Here is a 20086-nt window from a genome sequence, read left to right as displayed (position 1 = left end):
GTACCGGTTTCGACCCACTTCTCTTGTCTTTTCTTTCTTTCTTCTTTTCTTGACTTTCACGTGCGCTGCTTGTGTATTGCTTCTGACTTTCTGTCTCTAATTTCACGTGAGCTCTTTGTCTCCAAATTTGAGACACCTTCTTCTAATAACATGAGAATGTTATTAATAATGTAGACATTCAGCCGCCAGCCACAAAACAAACCCTCAAGGTTTCAATATTATATATATATATATATATACTATGCTTTCTTTTCTTTTAACTTCTCGACCAAACCAAAGCCCAAATATCTTCTTATTATTTTCGGTTGTCTCCCGTATAACAATAATGTGTAGGTCTTTTTTTTATTCTTTCTATAATTAATAAAACTTGAGCCCTACTCCAAACTCCACCGACAAATTTAATTTTATAGGCCCAATTCTCTCCCTCTTTTTGTTTACTTCATTAGCCTTGAAGTCCATTTTCTTTTAAATCACAAAGCGTCTCATAATGTTTCTTTTGTGATGGGCTTATGATCTTTTATTATTAGTGTATGGCCCACCAAGCTAGATATACCACTGGAATCATCTTGATTTTCCTGTCAACATTAAATAAACGGTGGATATTAAGATTTTAATTAAACATCATACTTTTAAATAGTAAAATATTAAAAACAATAACAATAATACTAATATATGATGTATAATATTATGTAAAATGAGTTGGACTCTTCGCTCATTGTTCTCAATTTTAATGAGAATACTATAATTTAGCTCAATTAAAAATTTAACAATTAAAATCCAATTATGAGCTAAATAAAAAATATATTCAATAAAAAACTTGCTCAAAATACTTGAAATTGTAGGGAATATTTATATATTAACATGTATATTTTACCATATCAAATATCCCCACACTTAAACCTTTTTCGTCCCCGAAACATATATATATATATATATATATATATATATATATATATATATATATATATATATATATTGCAATGGAATCAGAATTCAAGACTAGTTTTCAAAACATATAGGTTATCTTTTAAGAACAGATAAACGCAAAAACCACGATTGCCGATATTGTTATCCACTTAAACCCAGCCACCAGCCTATCAAGCCCCGAATTGCATTAAGCGCTTTAAGTTCAAAAACCACGGCTACACCTACCTCATCTCAGACAAAGAGAGCTAGAAAAAACTAGAGTCAAAGCAGAATGGTTTGACAAATCACCATAAACCAAGGACTCGTTGATGGTACTAATTAGATGCACTCGGTGAAATTTTGATGGATGAATGGTCATGTGGAGGCCTTTACGAGCTATTCCTAAATATTATTGGACTTTGTCATATAAACCTAAAACTTTATTTATTGACTAAGAACATTCGAGCCCCAATAGTGTATCCTCAGAGTCACCATCCCCAAGGTAACACGTAAACTCTAAGTCCCGTCTAGTATGTGCATCTTTGGCCTCTTTTACTAACTTTAAAGAATGCTCATTTGACATTTTACAATACATAACTTTCTTCACAAGCATTTGCTTTTCTTGAACAACTTTTGAGAATTCACATAACTTTTAAAACATACTTTTCTTTTTCATTTTTTCTCTTTTTTTTGTTTTTTTTATACCACCCTAAAGTATATAACTATTTCTAAGCTCCTAAAAAGATGGACATGTGGTGGTGTGCTGATTTGAGTGCATTTAATTCTTACCATCTCAAAGTTTTTAGATTATGGTAATCCTCCCTAAGCATCGAAATTCGGCTTCACCGTTTTTCAAATTATTATATATATAAAAACTTGCTAAAGAAGACTATCAAAGCTAGTTGGGCCTACCGACACATCCCAAGTTTAGTGCGTTATCTTTTATTTAATCTCATATATAATAGTAGTTTTAAAAAACCAATCTCAAAGTTTTTTATCATTTTCCATTGTTTGCAAAAAAAAAATCATTAAAAATTCGGGACATTTTTTTTTTCTTTTTACTTTTTCTGTTTTATATTTTATATTTTTTCTTTTTTTGTAAAATAAAATTTGAAACTATTTTTTTTAACTTTTTTTTTAACCAAAAGAAAACGTCAGTTCCCATCCCCACACTTAAAATCTACATTGTCCCCAATGTAGGAATAGAAAAAAACAGAAAATAAAGCAGAATAAAAAATGTAAGCAAATAAAGCTATAAATTGGAACAAACTCCCCTGGTAATTATGCAATTATCTTCACAAGTCTCGTTCCAAGGCGACCGTATAACATTTCATTCGCGGTCGCAGCTTCTGGGTGTCCTCTACAATATGATAAACTCAAAACATTTCACAAGTCTCATTCCAAGGCGACCGTATAATCCTCGTCCGAATGGAGATTGAGTACGAACGAAATATCCAATCCTGCAAAATAAAACTCAAAACAACCCAAAGCAGACAACAAACAAACTCTAAGGACTAAAAAGACTCAAAGAATAATAAAATAAAATAAAGCAGAATAAAAATAAAAGAAAATAATGCAACTAAGTTTTATACAAATTCTACAACTCGGGCAAAGTCCCGAGTGTGCTCTCCTCTACTATTCTCCAGGCGGATCAAGGTAGATCGCCTCCTCCTCGCGATCACCAAGTGGACCTCCAACATAATGCTTCAGTCTATGCCCATTCACTTTCCAAGAATGTCCATCCGTAGCCTCTATCTCAACTGCTCCATAAGGAAATGCCTCTTTTACTACAAACGGACCAGCCCGTCGGGATTTTAATTTACCCGGAAACAACTTCAACCGGGAATTATATAGAAGAACCTTATCCCCACACTTAAAGTCTTTGGGCCCCTTAATATGTTTATCATGACGTTCCTTTGTGCGCTCCTTATATCCCCAACTTATTTCATATGCCTCATTCCGTAATTCCTCAACCTCGTGAATTTGAAGAAAACGACTCTTTCCCGCCGCAGATAAATCAAGATTTACGGCTCTTAAAGCCCAATACGCACGATGTTCTAACTCAACAGGGAGATGACACGCCTTTCCGTAAACAAGCCGAAAGGGAGTGGTCCCGATAGGCGTTTTGAATGCAGTACGAAAGGCCCAGAGTGCATCATCCAACTTCTCAGCCCAGTCACCGCGACTGTTCCCAACTGTTTTCTCTAAGATCCTCTTAATGCCATGATTGGTGTTTTCCACTTGACCGCTAGTCTGAGGATGGTAGGCCGTAGAAATTCGATGGGTGACCCCATAACGTTTCAGAACCTTATCCATCTTTGCGTTACAAAAGTGGGAACCCCAATCACTGATCAGGGCCTTAGGATTACCGAATCGAGCAAAGAGTTTTCGAAGAAATCCCACTACAACTCGCGCGTCATTTCTAGGTAAGGCTTGAGCCTCCACCCATTTAGACACGTAATCGACAACAACGAGGATGTATCGGTTCCCTCTAGACATAGGAAACAGACCCATAAAATTGATCCCCATATATCAAAGATCTCAACCACCTGGATGGGGTTTTGGGGCATCTCATTTCGGGATGAGATGTTACTAGCTCTCTGACACGCGTCACACGAACGAACAAACTCATGTACATCACGAAAAATAGTCGACCAATAGAATCCCGCATCAAACACGCGTTTGGTAGTATAAGTCGCACCAAAATGACCACCGGTCGGGCCCTCATGACAATGTCGAAGAATACTACGAGCTTTATCACCAAAAACGCATCGGCGAATCACCTGATCCGTGCCGATACGAAATAAGTACGGATCCTCCCAAATGTAGAACTTGATATCTACAAAGAACTTCTTCTTTTGCTGATATGTAAGTCCAGGCACTAACTCAACAGATGATAGGTAATTAACAAGATCAGAAAACCATGGAAACCCATCATCACTCGCCTTTACATGCAATAAAGTCTCTCCCGGGAAATCATCACCAATTCCTTGTTCACGGGTCTTGTCCATATCGGTATTTTCTAGCCGCGATAAATGATCAGAGGCGACATTTCGGCTCCTCTTTTATCTTTAATTTCAATATCGAACTCCTGAAGCAAAAGGATCCAACAAAGGAGACGGGGCTTCGCATATTTCTTAGCGAACAAGTACCGTAGAGCCGCATGATCAGAGAAAATGATAGTTTTAGAAAGCACGAGATAGGAACGGAATTTATGGCACGCGAAAACAACTGCAAGAAGTTCATTCTCTGTCGTGGTGTAATTCTCCTGAGCATCGTTAAAGGTCTTGCTAGCATAATAGATGGGATGAAAATGATTCTCTCGACGCTGCCTTAACACGGCTCCTACAACAAAAACGCTCGCATCACACATTATCTCAAACGGAAGAGTCCAATCAGGAGCAACAAGAATATGAGCACTCACTAACCTCTCCTTAATCAGCTCAAAGGCCCTCAAATATTCCTCACTAAAATCGAACGGCCTATCTTTCTTTAGAAGCTAGGTCATCGGACGGGAGATTTTCGACAAATCTTTAATAAATCGGTGGTAGAATCCCGCATGACCTAAAAAACTACGAATAGACTTCACGGAAGTGGGCGGTGGAAGTTTAGAAATGGTGTCTACCTTAGCTATATCTACCTCAATCCCCGCACTAGAAATCTTATGACCTAAAACAATACCCTCACGAACCATAAAGTGACATTTTTCCCAATTAAGCATAAGGTTCGTCTCTTCACATCTAGCGAGCACTCGATCTAAGTTACGGAAACAATCATCGAAGGAATTCCCAAAGATGGAAAAATCATCCATAATGACTTCCATCGAATCCTCGATTAACTCATGAAAAATGGCCACCATGCACCGCTGAAATGTAGCAGGAGCGTTACATAATCCGAATGGCATGCGTCGGTACGTGAATGTGCCAAAAGGACATGTAAATGTGGTCTTCTCCTTATCACCCGGGGCGATGGTGATCTTGAAATAACCAGAAAAGCCGTCAAGAAAATAGTAGAACTACTGTCTAGACAAACAAATCAAACTAAAATGACGTGAGACGAATCGTAATCATGTAATGTTTACTATACGATGATCAATGGTGGAAACACTAATCAAAGGGATAAAAACATGGCAATTCACACAGAAAGATTCTCTAAAATTGATATAACATGAAAGCTCTCTCTCTCTCTCTCTCTCTCTCAAGATTCTCTCTCTAAAGATTACAAAGAATTTCTAAGGATTACAAAATATGACATGATAGGCTCCTATTTAAACTAAACCAATCACCTATAGGCCATATAAGTCTTATACGTTTGACATGACTTATACGCCACTTACAATATATCAACAATATTAGTTCGTTTAACCAATCCAAGACCTAGCGATAGACAAAAATGCTCTAACAGTCTCCCCCATGGATGTTGCTTGGTCTTGGTGTCTAAGAAGTAGATGTTTTATGCTCCAACAGACTCCCCCTCGGATATTGTTTAGACTAACAAACTCGATCTTCAGGTCATCTCCCCCTATCGTCTTGATAGTCTAACACACTCCTCCTGAAGCTTTCAGAATCGACATGTATAACTATTGAAATTTCTGAACTTTTAGATTTGAGGGATATGTCTTTTTCAACATCAACTTGATCATATGAGTCATTTTTCTTAACGATCCAATGATATAACTTTGAGGTGAATTTTTTCACATAAAATTTCAACTTTTCAAACTTCTTCTCATTGCAATCTTTCAAATCAACAACCTCAACATTTGACTTCCTCGAAACATATTTAACGGTGTCATCTTTTCTTCTGAACGTGTGTTTCGGAGGATCCTTTGGAATATTTTATTGGACGTTTGAGCTCGTATTTTTGGATTTTGAATTTTGAAATTTTTTATTTTCTATTTTCAGAACATCTTGGTTGCCCACTTTTGATTTTGGAATGTAAACAAACTTAGAACTATTCTTGTACCAAGAAGATTTCTTAGTTCGTTTACGTTTGTCTTTTTGAACCAAGAAAATCCTTATTGGATTGATTTTGATGCTGGATTTCTTTCTTGCTCTCTTATGTTGTGCCATGAACAAATAAAACCTCATTAACTTGCTCACGCTTAACAACATGTAGTTCCAGTTTAAGTGCAACATTTTTGGTAATGAATCTGTTTATTGTTTTCTCATTTTGATCAATCTTCATCAAAAGTGTCTTTTCGCGTTTTTGAAGTTGATCATAAGCTTCCTTAACTCGATTAAGCTCATCTAGTAACGAGTCCGTGTAAGTTTTTAACCTTTTGTACTCCTCACATTTTTCACAAGATTTAGCTTCTTCGACTTTATCGTCAACTTTGAACTCCAATAATGATTCTAAAACCAAATCTTCGTCATATTCTGAATCACCATCATCATCGAACTTTGGAATGTTTTCAATTTCTGGTAATGACTGTTCTTCAGATTTTAAAAACAATACATGATTCTTCATCTTCTCGATGAACTGAGAGAATTTGCATGTGTTGGGGTTTGATTGAATTGCTATAACAAATGTACCCCAAACTTCAGGTGACGTCTCAACAAGAGTATCTGTCATCCTGTCAATGTAGTCTATCTCGCTTTTCTCAATCCCAACATGATTCATTTCTTTCACAAGATCACAATATCGATTGATTAATGAATTAAATGATTCTTCGGTCAATACATCAAAAGCATCGAATTCCTTTTTAACGCTTGCCTTCATTTTTTTTCTCAAAATCTCTTCTTCAATAAACGAACTCGAAAGATCCAGTTTGCTCGTAAATCAAGAAAATCAACACGTACGTGAAAGTAAAACCCTTATACGGACAAACTAGTTAATATGTCAACAACTAAATGTAGCGTATAACCCACTTATACGGACAAAACACTTATCGCTTATCAGACAAGTTATACGTCGATACGCACTGTTCAACATCTTGAATTCAAAACTTGATTTTGAGCATGAATTAATCCAATGCAGTCTTGTAGAAACAACGAATATGTATCAACGATCACGATGACCAAATGAATTGAAAAATCATCCATAATCCAGAATGTAATCAATGAAAATGTAAACCGATAACTGGCTGACTTTTAAAACTTCAAATCTTCATCAATTGACCTTGAATGTGCTGTGATCAGTAGTAAATATGAGCCATAAGCTCTTATACCATTTAAAATGATGCGAGATGGATCGTAATAACGTAATGTTTACTATACGATGATCAGTGGTGGAAACACTAATCAAAGGGATAAACACATGGCAATTCACCAACAAAGATTCTCTAAAATTGATTTGACATGAAAGCTCTCTCTCTCTCTCTCTCTCTCTCTCGCTCTCTCTCTCTCAAGATTTTTCTCTCTAAAGATTACAAAGGATTTCTAAGGATTACAAAATATGACATGATAGGCTCCTATTTATACTAAACCAATCACCGATAGGCCGTATAAGTCATATGTGGCGTATAAGAATTATACGCCCGTATAAGTCTTATACGTTTGACATGACTTATACGCCACTAACAATATATCAACAATATTAGTTCGTTTAACCAGTCCAAAACCTAGCGATAGACAAATGCTCTAACAGTCTTGTAAGTACGTGATCCTTATCATGCAAAACCTCATGTACGTGAACACTTAATGATCCGGATTGAGTCGTTTATATTTACTATACGATATGATATAGCGGAATTATATCATAAAGATGTTACAACACAATCACATATAAGCTTCACTATTATTGATATAACAATGGGAGTACAAAACTGATCAAAGTGTCAACTGTTGCAAAATATGAACATGAAAGCCCTATTTATACTGTCTACAGTGCGGGCGTATAATCTAGGCACCGTATAAGCTTATACGTGCGTATAAGCTTATACGCTTTCTGACTTATACGCAACACTTTACATCTTTCAAATAATGATAGTTTAGCCCCTTACAAAATCAACTATTACAACATTAACCCACAAGACCTAGCATTAGACATTAATGCTCTACCAGTTTCCCCTTGGATATTTCTAGGGCTTGATGTCTAAGAAGTAGACGTCTATGCTCCAACACAAACCTTACCTCTATCCCTAAGGATAGAGAGGTTGCTTCTGGCGAGACCCCCAACTCGAAAGTAAATAGATGAACAAAAAAAAATAAAAATATATAAAATAAAATAAAAGAATATCGATAAATAATAAACTAAAACAATATGATATTAGTACGTTTCAAGCAACATTTTTTGTTATGGCCTTTATTATTGTTGTTGTTGTAAATTATACATTGCTTTTGTTTTAGTCTGGATAATCAAATCAGATGGAAGAATGAAGTTGATAATGAACATGCATTAGAATTACAAAGGGGTGTTAGAGTTTTTAATGCTTTTGGAATTTGTGCGGGAAACAACTAAAAAGCAGAAGAACACAAAGCGTAAGACAAGAGGAAGTATGTTAGTCTAATATTTTACTATGTCTTGTACTTCATAATCATTCTACTATGTCTGGTGCTTTGTAATCGCTTATTTGTCTTAGAACATGTAATAAGAGTATAATAGTCATTTAAAGTATGTTATATGGCTCATTCGCTTATTGTGTTAAGCAAATGAAGATCATAAACTTATTTTGTTGATCATTCACCAGGTATGTTTGCGAATAGATAGTTATTCGTTTAGATGAGAGCCTGTGCACTCGGTTGTCAGCGTATGGGGTAGGATTATGAAGCATATGGATACCATACGTCGAGGATGTCAACGTATGGCTATCCACCTCTATATATATGTATGATCATCTAGCAAATAATAACTTAACAATTCTGAATTTGCTTTGTCCTCTCGTTACACTGCCCAATGTCTCTATACACACACATTACAAACATTACACACACACACTCAATAAAGTTTACTATCATTCCTAGATCAATGTTGAATCGTGTTTCTGCCACTATTCACGCCTAATCATAGACTAGATCCTTGAAACACGTCTTCTTAGACTTTCCAATCCATCACCTCAACAGGTTCCTCGAGGAAGTGATGTCGTTCATCAATACGAACTTCCTCAAGGGGTAGGATTAAGGTCTCGTCAACCAGACAATTCTTTAAGTTAGACACATGGAATACGATGTGAATATCACTAAGTTGTAACGCCTCAAAATATGAAGCTTTTGCAATTATTTTGCTTACTTGTGTAATTTCATGAATTAGTTTACCCAGGTTTGATTAACTTAGTTAAAACCTATGTTAAATAAAAAAAAAGTTCTAGCCAAAAGAGGGTGGATATCAAATATTAGTGGCTAAATTTGTAAAAAAATTAAAACCATTTATGTTATTGGTCAAATTTGATAAATAGGTAGAAAGAACTTGAGATTTATGTTATGTTATGTTAGTGTTAAAGAATGAATCATACTTGATCATAGTTGGTAATTTGGTAGTTAATGTCATGAACTAGGAAGGTTAAGCATAAAATACCTGTACAATGTGTCTTAAATATCACACGCACACCAAGTGTCTGCTGAAATGTCTACATCATCTAAATATTTGATTGTTTATGCAAGAAACATGACAAATATGAATATAATGCAATATATGATGTAATTAATTGTAAATTAACATGAGGAATGTGTATTTGTTGAAATTCATGCTGAAGTTAAGTTTGATTGTATGATTTAGTGAAAGAGAATAAAATTTTAAAGTATCTATGTAAAGTTGAATTAGTTGCAAGTCTGTTTATGTAAATATCCTATAGTCACAGAAACATTATGTGAAGACGAGCCAAGCCTTATATGCTTAGAAGGCCCTCTGAGTCTATGTCATATCATGTTTGAACATAAAGACTTGGTTTGGATGTTAACCGTGTCAAAATAGATGGTTCTTATCAGTAACTCAGAACTGTCAGCAATGCTGACATAAAGGAATTATGTTGCTAATCTGTTTTTGAAAAACTCGTATAAAATCATCCGTAGCTTGGTTTAGTCCGTACTATATATGGTTGGAAAGCTATTGGAGTCTACTGCATGTTATGTTTGAAAATTTTGAGCTCATTCAAATTGTACGAGGGTGAACATAACAGTGAAAAGGATGTGTTTTGTGAACAGTTTTCTAGGTACCCAATGCCCAAACACTAATTGTTGTTTTGGATGAATGCCGATTGTTAAGGTGAGTTGAAAATGTCTATATGCATGAAAATGGATTGTGCAAGCATTCACTTAAAAGAGTCAAATGGGTTAACTATATAGCCAATAATCTAGTAGAGAAGTAATATTGTAGATGAATACATGAGAATGTATGTGGATTATTTATCAATTTATTTGAATGGTTAGCGTTGGGATTTGATTTGTTCAATACAATTGTTCTAATCCGTATTATCAAAATTAATGTAGTGGAAATTAAACCAGACAAGCATAATGATGCATACGAAATAACATCAAATTTTACATAATCAAAAGATTACAATAAATTGCTCCCTCTCAGCCAAGCTATTGATTTATTAGTACTAGAGGGTATTGTACGGTGGAAGATACAATCTAGTTAATTTTATACAGTGGAAAGTAACGATAAGTCTAAGGCTTTGAAAAGGAACATCTATCAGAATCGTTACAAACTACTAATAAAATAAAAACTACTAAACAACTATAGAAATACAAGAAAAGCTAAAACTACTGATCTTCTGAAACAATTGATGTTTGATCATCCATTGTTCGTGCTCAGTCTTTTGCTCTTCAGTAGTTCGCATCAGTTGATTGTATTCAATAGTTTCCAACAAATGTTTGTTGTCAGCGGTTTTAGGAGCAATACTTTATTTTTACCGTAGTGGAGAACGACTGATTAATCAGTTTGGTTTCTTGCCATAAGTCCTTTTCAAGTTCAACAATCTCCACGTGAATTGATGACTGTTATGTACAAAAAGTCGTACTATAATTCATTTATCTTTTTCTTTCTCATCATTCTTTTTCAATTCTTCCTCAGCTTTATGTACATCTTCATCGTTGAAAGCAGGATTGTCATAACATAATTATCTTTATTAACATATATGTCCGGATATTCCTCTGAAGTAATATCTTCTATCTAAACCTCATCATAAATCAAAATCTTCTTCAGTAGTAGATGCTGGACGGGCAGCAAGAACATCTACATTAACAATTACCTCATCAACATAAAAATAAAACATAGCAATCTGTTCTTTATTCAAACAATGTACAATCTCTCATTCTTCAATCTCATCTTCATATATACAGAATATTGTATCACCCCATCTTCGCCACATAATATCAATGTAGGAACCCTTTAGGAGGAATGAAACATCGCCCACAAAATTCATCTTCGTAGAAAACAAAATTTCGGAAGATTTGTGAAATGTGTTTGAAAACTAATAGTGAGATAACATGTTTTTTAAAATTTAAAGGGGCATAATTTGTTATTTATTATTAAAGTCACCATCCAACTGCTAGTTTGACCCTCCAACGGCCACGTTAAACATTTTCATCGGACACTAGAATACTAAAAAGGTTACCCGGTTTTTAAGTTAAATGGTCAGCGGTGTTGTTCAAAGATCAGGTACCCTACTTGATACCCGGGTATCTAAGGAATCCCCTCCCTCACTTAGATTTCCAAACAACTAATAAGTGTAGGTTCAAATCCCGTCGATGACAAAGGTACATTAATCGTGTATAAATTCCCTTTTTCCACTTATTTTGTCTAATACACTCTTAACAGGGCTTAACTGCCCAAAAAATAATTTACATGTGTTAATCTCATTCAAGAGCACTAAACGAATACTCCCAATAAAACCAAGTAAAAACCAACATCAATGCTCTCAAGATCTTTATGTTTAACTAAAATCATCCTATGAAACAAAAACAAAAATCTTCACGTGTCAAAAAAAATGGATGCATGACAAATCTGTTCCTGAACAGACGATCAGACCTAAACAGACCGTATGGGCAGTTTCTGTTGCACATCTTCTCTGTAGAGAAAGCATCTTTTCTTAGAACCGTATCCATGATATTGATAAATGATGCTATGAAGACATTGTCTTAGGTAAGAAACTTTGAACTTCTCCAAAAACTTCAAGTCGGTCTCTCTTGATTTCTCTCCTGCATAAGCCTTGTATTCTTCCAAAACCGAAGATAAACACCAGTTTTTCAACTTCGTTAGGCATCCAACCAAACCCCCTGTTCGATGCTGCAGTCGTTAAACATATATATGTTAGATGTTATTAACGAAAAAATTACGCTCTAAAAACCACATATTTTGGTTTATTCAAGAAAGTACAAGGGTATTCTAGTAATTTCACTACCCTTTAATAATCTAATTTGTTGCCACTACTAGCATACCATTTATATGTGTATAATCATTTCAGAACATTCAAATCTTATAAAAACTCTTAGAGAGCGTTTGGTTCGTGGAATGTATTGGAATTGGAATTTACATGGGAAATGGAATTTGAATTGGAATTGTTAAATTTCTTTGTAAATACATACTATGTTTGGTTATATGTTTTGTTGAAAGAATTGGAATGAAAAAGACACTTAATAAGACAAGTTTGCCCTTTTAGTACCAACCCCACCCCTTTGAAAAATCCATTTTGTTCACATGTTGTTGATTCCAGCACCACCATCTCAAAATTTTAAAAGGAGAAATTCCATTATCAATCAACAGTGCTGGTCACTCCGTCAACCGCCGATCACTTCGTCAACCACCATCTCCGGTCACTACTATCAATCAAAACTGATGAAGAAAGAAGGGGCTGCGTTGGTTTAAATCTGGTTGGAAAAACGTGGGTGTGGCGGTGATGCTTAGGCGGTGTTTCCAGGTCGGGAAAACATGGTTCAGATGTTGCTGGAATGGCATTGGTGGTGGTGTGACCAGAGAAAATGCTAGTGATGGTAGTTGCTAGGGCTAGGATAAGTCACTAATATTCCTTTGAAATCCATTGAAATCCTTGGCATATGAATTCCAATAGATGATGAATTTCTCTGATGCACGGAAACGCGACCAAGGTGCCGTATCCCGTCCCGGAAACTCGCCGGGGACGGAAACGCCGACGGGGAATTCAAATTCCAATTCCCTTGGGCGCGTTCGTTTCACGGAATGGAATTGAAATTGGAAGTTGCATAGGATTGGAATTTGAAGGAATTGAATTTGGAATCTGAATATTCCAATAGGAATTGGAATTGAGGGTAATTGAAATCCAAATACATTCTTAATGTGTTCGTTTGACAAATGAATAGGAATCAAAAAGAGTTTTTTTTTTTTTTTTTTTTTTAACAATGATAACGGCGAAAACATTTTAGTTTTTTTAGATTTTTTTGTTTTTTATATATATTATGCGTTATGATTTTTTTATTATTTTTTTAAATTTTTTTATGAGTTTTATATTAAAATCAAAAACCCCACAAAAAAATATTCAAAAATAATAATAAAAAATTCATAACTCAAAATATAAATTAAAAACAAAAAATCTAAAAAAACTAAAATGTTTTATTCGTTCTCGTTAAAATAAAAAAAAAACTCTCGAGATAAGATTTCAATGAATTTCCTTGAATTATTTCACATTTTGGAAGGATTTTAAATCCCTCTTTTTAAAGGAATTTGAATGAATTGAATTCCAATTCCAATTCCAATTCTTTGAACCAAACACACCAAAATGAAATTAAGATTCTAATTCCAACGAAACGAACACGCCATGTCATGGGATTTTAATTCCAATTCCTTTGAATTCCCACGAATTCTGTGAAACGAACACACCCTTAAAAATCCTTTGAAATCCTCTAACCAAACAGACATTAATAAAATGCATACAAAAACCCTTAAATAACACTACTTGAGGGTACTTTAGTCATTTATTATTATATGTACTTCTGTGATTGCAAGTATGTAAATTGGTTATTACATATATGTGAACTGGTTAGTACACATATGTAATCACAAAATTACAAATGATAAATTACAAAACTACCCAAAAAAAATAAATAAAATAAAAAACTATAATGATTGGTTTAGGAGTTCAGTTTTTTGATGATAGACATAGGTGTGTCAAAACAAATAAACATATGATTAATTGGGGAACCAAATGAACAGTTTTGGCCTCTGATGATAAAACAGAGGGGATACTGATGATCCAGTCGTCTATTTATAAATGATCCAAGGGCTAAAAAATGGTTCGTTAGGTTCTTGAGAATACAAGATTCAAAACATACCTTTCCACGTTTACAATGTATCAAAACTGGATGGTTTCTTACATCTGCAAAAAAATCAAGACTATAGTATACGATTAGTGCGTTTGACAAGAAAGACTGGATATTGACAAGAAAAACTTTCAATGCATTTGTGATAACACTCTTGGGAATATTGGCATCCTGCATATTTGAATCATTCATTTCAAAGTATTATCAGAAACATATCATGTATAATTGTTGACCAATAAGTCAAACATTAGAATAGTCAAACAGTTATGTTGAGTTGTAACTCAGTCAAAGATTGCAATTTTAATTGATGAGTTGAAATAAAGTAGCACAAAAGAGTTGTGTCGGATCTAGTAAACAACGAAATTTAGGGTTGTAAATGAACCGAACATTCGGCAGGAAGTTTGTCAACGTGAACAAAGGCCATGTTCGTTCAATAGTGTTTTTTTACACCCGTTTATGTTTGTTAATTAATGACTTTTCTAATCTTTATCATATAAATTTAAGCAAAATCATTAAATTACAGAACAAAAATATACGACTACTATGACATTAACTTATACGTAAACTTTAAACATGAATGGTCAAAAATATATAAAAAATTACTAATAAAAAAACACACACGCACAAACTTCGTAGACTGACCAAATAAGTCTACGTTCCAGATATGGATGTGCACAAAACCTTAAAAATGAACTCGAAACTGAAAAAAAATCAAACAGAATTAGAAACCAACGGTTCGATTTTGACTTTTAGTAAAAACCGAAATACCGGTTTTGGTTCGAATTTGTGAAAACCGAAATGAAAAAACCAATTTGTTAAATTACTTTTACGTTGAATCGTTTATGTTTTATAAACTTGGATATATGTTTTATTTTTAACGTTAATCGGTTATTTTTATCAATCTGGATAAGATTAAACCATTTTATAGGTAACTATCTTTTATTAGCTCTTAATATTCTAGGCCATATTCTCTTAATTATTAATTCTTTTAAAAAAATATTAGCCCAATTAGCAAAACCTAAAAACTCAAATTGAACCCGCAAACACAAAACTCAAAACCGAAACTTTGGTTTTTGGTTAGGTTTTAGCCAAAAACTGCATCGTGCACAACCTAAATCAAATTAAACAATTAACTACACCAATTAAGCAAAGAAACAGTAATTCACTAAACCCATAATCCCCAAATTCTCAAAACTTTAACAACAATCAACAAAATGAAAAACCTTATTACCTTAGTGCCATCGATTCCAAACTGAAACAGCTTAACATTCCTCGAATTCAAGTACTCGAGATTCTCCTTAGGGTACTCTTCAACACACAAGCATCTACACCAACACACAAAACCCAAATTAATCATCAAGTGAATCGATTAACAACAACGAGAATTGAAACCCACATGACAGATCGTAGCCTTAAGGTATCGAGAAAAGGAAATTCGGTGGATTGGGGGGACCCAGATCGGTAAATTCGGTCCTCAACGGAGGCGAAATTGATTGGAGGCTTGTGGGTTAATTGATCTTCTTCGGTGTTATGGAGTTGGTTAGGATGCCTTTGGTTCATGATTATCAGGAAAATTTGTGAACCGGGGGTGAAAGCATGTTGGTACTTGGAAGGAAAGATGGATCGGTTGGTTGATTGAAGTAAAAAAAAAACAATCAAAATTGTTACCATACTCTAGTTAGTGTGTGTGTGGGTGGGGTGGTTTCGAAGCCCCTTCATAGCGTCACGTAAGCACCGGAAGCATCGAAGCCCCAACCAATAAAATATATATATATATATATATATATAGGGGAGGGTTAACCTAAAAACAATTAGTTTTTTAGGAAGACTAGGAATAAATCATAGTCATTAGATCATGTTAATCAATGGTTGAGATTTAAAATTATCTAAAACCGTCATAGTTTCCTAGAATTACTCTTTTACCATTATAACCGACATAGTTTTCTAGATTTGTTCTTTCACCGCATGTAATTTCACATGTAAAAAATCTATTGGTTCTTACCATTCCTAGGAAACTCTTTCTTTTTATTTGAACCCTTATATATATATATATATATACATGATAGGGTAAATGTAAAAAACAATATTTTTATGAGAAGAATAAGAATACATCTAGGAGGCCATTGGATCTATGATCTAGTGATTGATATTGGTAGTTTCTAAATAATTGTATTGTTTCATATTTACATTGTATAGTGTCATATTTAGGTGATTTGTTTTATTTTAAAGCTCTTCTCACACTTCTCACAAAACACTTGTTTTTAAAACACTTCTCACAATAACCTAAAACGTAAGACACAATGGTGAATACGTATAACACAATGACCTAAAACGTAAAACACAATGGTGAATGTATATAACACAATGACTTGAATGTAAAACACAATGGAAACAACATATTACACAATGACTTGAACGTATTACACAATGACTAAAAGTTAATGACGAACAAAACGACACAATGACGTAATCTTGGTTTTAATTTTTGTCTTTAATATGAGTACCAATTGAAAAATATAATGATCAAAATCCATAATACAATTAATATGAAAACTCAACTAAATGACACAATGAACAACAAAAAAACACAATTAAAAAAACCCATTAATTTTTTTTATTTTTATGTAACAATATGATACTCATATTAAAGATAAAAAAACGCTTATTATTATGGTGAAATTTTTTTTCTTTAAAAAAATATCGTATGAAAAAGTTATTGACATTTTAAAAAGATGAGGGAATCGACATGTGTCTTGCATGTGGAGAAAGAAAGTCAACAAAAGTGGGTTATTACTTTCATGCCGTTTCCATCAATTTTTATTTATTAAATTAATCTCAGCCATTCAAATATAAGATCAATGGACTAGATTCCTTCTCATCATTCTCGTTTTTGTTGTCCTTTGTATTTTAACTTTACCCTATATATATATATATATATATATGTATGTGTGTGTGTGTGAGATATGAAAAGAGCTGTTTGAGAGGGGGCCCACTTGTTTTCCTCTTCCGCGCCGGGCGTTTCAAAGATCGGCAGCAAGGGCGCCCCACCACCAAGGGCGCCCCTTGGTGGTGTTCCGCGCCCAACGGCGCCCAACAACCACCTCCATCACGCCCCTACAACGGGCGGTCTTATAACCCTAAAGATTTATTTGAATATTTTAATTTTTGATTGATTTCTTGTTTTCTGTTATTTAAATAAAGAAATTGTATTTTAATAAACGTACATTTTAAAGCAGGAAGATAATAGTTTTGTCTTAGAAATTATTGTTATTGGTCTTAATTTTCACATTATTTGTTTTATTAAAATCCGTTAAAAGAAACATAGAGTTAAATTTTTCGGCGTCAATTATACTTACTAAAAATAAAGTTACAGTTCATTGGTGTTGATAAAATTTACTTTGAAACAGTGTTACAATTCATATATGAAGGATGGAACCGGTGATAATAATGTGGAATTATTATCGACAAATCAACAAAAATGAAATTAATAAAACTCAATTTTCTTTATTTTTAATTATCATATATATCGGATGATTTGAGAAAAGGAGAGAGAATAGAAATCAAATTGTTTGTTCGTTAAGATACTTTCCTGGATCATAATTCTGAGAAAGTTCTTGTAAGCTGACAATCAAACTAGACGGACTTCTTACGAAGAACTAAATCTAGTATTCCTGACCAACAAAGATCTATCAATAACCTATCACCTTACAACTTTCTAGGCTAGCAGCTCACTTTTATTTATTTAATTAGTTTGATTGTTACTGTGATCTTAATGCATATCAATCATAAACTAGTCAAGAACACACAGTAAATGACCTAACAAAACCCTATCCTATGAAACAATCAACAAGGGAAACGTGAAACAATAAATCCAAATAAATAAAACCAAGTAATCATACGCATCAATTAACTCAAACTCAACACTTTACTAAAAGCATAAAGTCGATAACGAAAGAAATCTCAATCAAAATCAAACCGAACAAAGGTTCATCACGACCTAGGTAGTTTATTAACTTTAGCCTAGCATCGTGTAATCTAAATCAAACAAAATAAATGAAACCGAAAACATGGTAAAAGTATAAGAAACGGAAAATCATAGATGATAAAACCCGTAATCTTCACTCGTGAACGTCTAACTCTTCACCGGCTGTTCTCGTGCCTTTAAGACCTCCACGAAACTCAAATAATGGCTCTCGTAAACTCCAATTTCATCTAGTGGCAGCAGGTTATGTTCAGGTTAAAGTTAAGGATTATATACTGAAAACAGGGCCCAACACTTAACGAAAACGAACAAAAAATAACATCTGACACTCCTAGGCGCCGCACGACCATGGTGTGCCCCCATGGTCGCGCGGCACGGCACATGAGGATAGGTAGGCCGGTCATACCAACCTGGTTTGGCCGATTCTTCTTCTGGTTCCTTCCTAACGTGTTTCGGGTCCTCATTTTGGCTCGTTTTTTGCCCTTTTCGATCACGATCAACTTCCGAAACCTACGAAACATAAAAGTGTTAGTAGTATACCAACCTCGACTAAAAACGAAAAGAAACTATTAAAATATTAAATAAAATATGCACGGAAAACATAAATATTTAGCATTATATCAAATATCCTCACACTTATTCATTTTTTGTCCCTGAAAAAGTCTAATTGTAACATCCTGAAGTCTCAAAGAATAATATTTAAATATATAATTTAATTATAGCATAGTAGTTACTCGGATTAATAGAGAAAAAGAATAAAATAATAGATAAAAGAAAGTCCATGAAATTATAAACGGGTGTTAATAGTTAATTAATATTAAATATAGAAAGAATTATGGACTTGGGTAATTAAAATGGATTAAGATGGTGGGATGGGCTTTAGGTCTATGGGCTTTGAGGAGTATAAATATCTCCTTACCCCATCCTAAAACCCTAACTCTCATTCCATCCTCCATAATCTCTACACACACTGCAAAACACACACACCTTCCTTACCAAAAATCGGCCAAGAGAAAGAAGAAGATTCGAGACCAAAAGAACATTAGTTTGTAGTAGATCTTTATTCTACAAGATAGATACAAGATTTAAAGACCATAAACGAGACCAAACGAACTCAAAAGGTATGTTCTTGATCTTTAAAGATTTCGTTTTCATTAACGTTTGGCCTTGAAACTTAAACCAATAGTAGATTAGGTCTAAACGAAGCATAAAGTCGACAACTTGACGTTAAAAAGGAACTTAACGAACTTTAACACATGAACGGCTTGTGTAAGGAACCCTAGATCTAATATGAACATTTATTGATTTAAAGGTCCGAGCTTTACGGATACACGGACCTAGTCTTACTCGTATATAGCTGTAGGGGAGTTGTCGGGATTTTTGATATTATAGTAAAGGTGTTCACATTAAAATATATATATGAATGAAACAATGGTGGACTTAAGGTAGCGTTTGTTATGCAGGAATGACAAGCGGAATGGAATGATTCATTACGTAGGAATGAAATAAGAGGTGTTTGGTTGCTCAATGGAATGGAATCATCCATTACACATGGAATCTCATTCCATCAAAACCATTCCTTCCCACCCCCCTTCTTTTTTTAATTCCATTCCTCCTTCAACCTACTTTCTCAACAACACCATCACCTAACAACAACCACCGCCACCACCACCACCACTACCATAGCCACCACCATCATCTGACTGCCATCTCCACCGTCACCACCACCACCTCCGCCACCACCACCGTCGCCGCCACCACCACCTGACCGCCACTGTCGCCATAACCACCTCCACCACCACCACCTTACCACCAAAGCTACCACGGCCACCAACGTCGCCATAGCCATGACAACCATTGTCACCGTCGCCACCCGACCATATCGCTCCCACCACTATCGTTGCCAGTCCACCACCATCGTCATCGCCACCCTACCACCGCCATCACTACTAATGCTACCATCGCTTGACCACCACTATCGTTGCAAGTCCACCGCCACCGTTATCGCCACCCTACCATCGCCGTCACT

General features: G+C 34.7%; 1 protein-coding gene across 1 annotated transcript; it reads right to left on the bottom strand.

Annotated features, from left to right (window-relative positions):
* Positions 1 to 11769: 11769 nt before the first annotated feature.
* Positions 11770 to 15635, bottom strand: LOC143616891 (inositol diphosphatase DSP5-like). Its single transcript, XM_077089590.1, has 4 exons — positions 15472 to 15635; positions 15307 to 15400; positions 14088 to 14246; positions 11770 to 12069 (listed from the first exon to the last, which is right to left on the bottom strand). The coding sequence occupies exons 1-4, from the start codon at positions 15633 to 15635 to the stop codon at positions 11812 to 11814; spliced, it is 675 nt and encodes a 224-aa protein (XP_076945705.1). The 3' UTR covers positions 11770 to 11811.
* Positions 15636 to 20086: the final 4451 nt, after the last annotated feature.

The sequence above is a fragment of the Bidens hawaiensis genome, unplaced genomic scaffold (genome assembly GCF_021521415.1).
Source record: "Bidens hawaiensis isolate Kalapana, Puna unplaced genomic scaffold, B.hawaiensis_p1.1 tig00050455_1, whole genome shotgun sequence".
NCBI classification, from domain to species: Eukaryota; Viridiplantae; Streptophyta; class Magnoliopsida; order Asterales; family Asteraceae; genus Bidens; species Bidens hawaiensis.
This window is presented reverse-complemented; position numbering and strand designations above follow the sequence as displayed.

What these genes read in the sequence shown, in the direction of transcription:
- LOC143616891 (XM_077089590.1), bottom strand. Translation starts at nt 15,635, where the DNA reads ATGAACCAAAGGCATCCTAACCAACTCCATAACACCGAAGAAGATCAA. An exon ending in TTGGAATCGATGGCACTAAG is followed by an intron (nt 14,247 to 15,306) that starts GTAATAAGGTTT and finishes TCAAATATGCAG; the next exon opens with GATGCCAATATTCCCAAGAG. An exon ending in TACATTGTAAACGTGGAAAG is followed by an intron (nt 12,070 to 14,087) that starts GTATGTTTTGAA and finishes TAACGACTGCAG; the next exon opens with CATCGAACAGGGGGTTTGGT.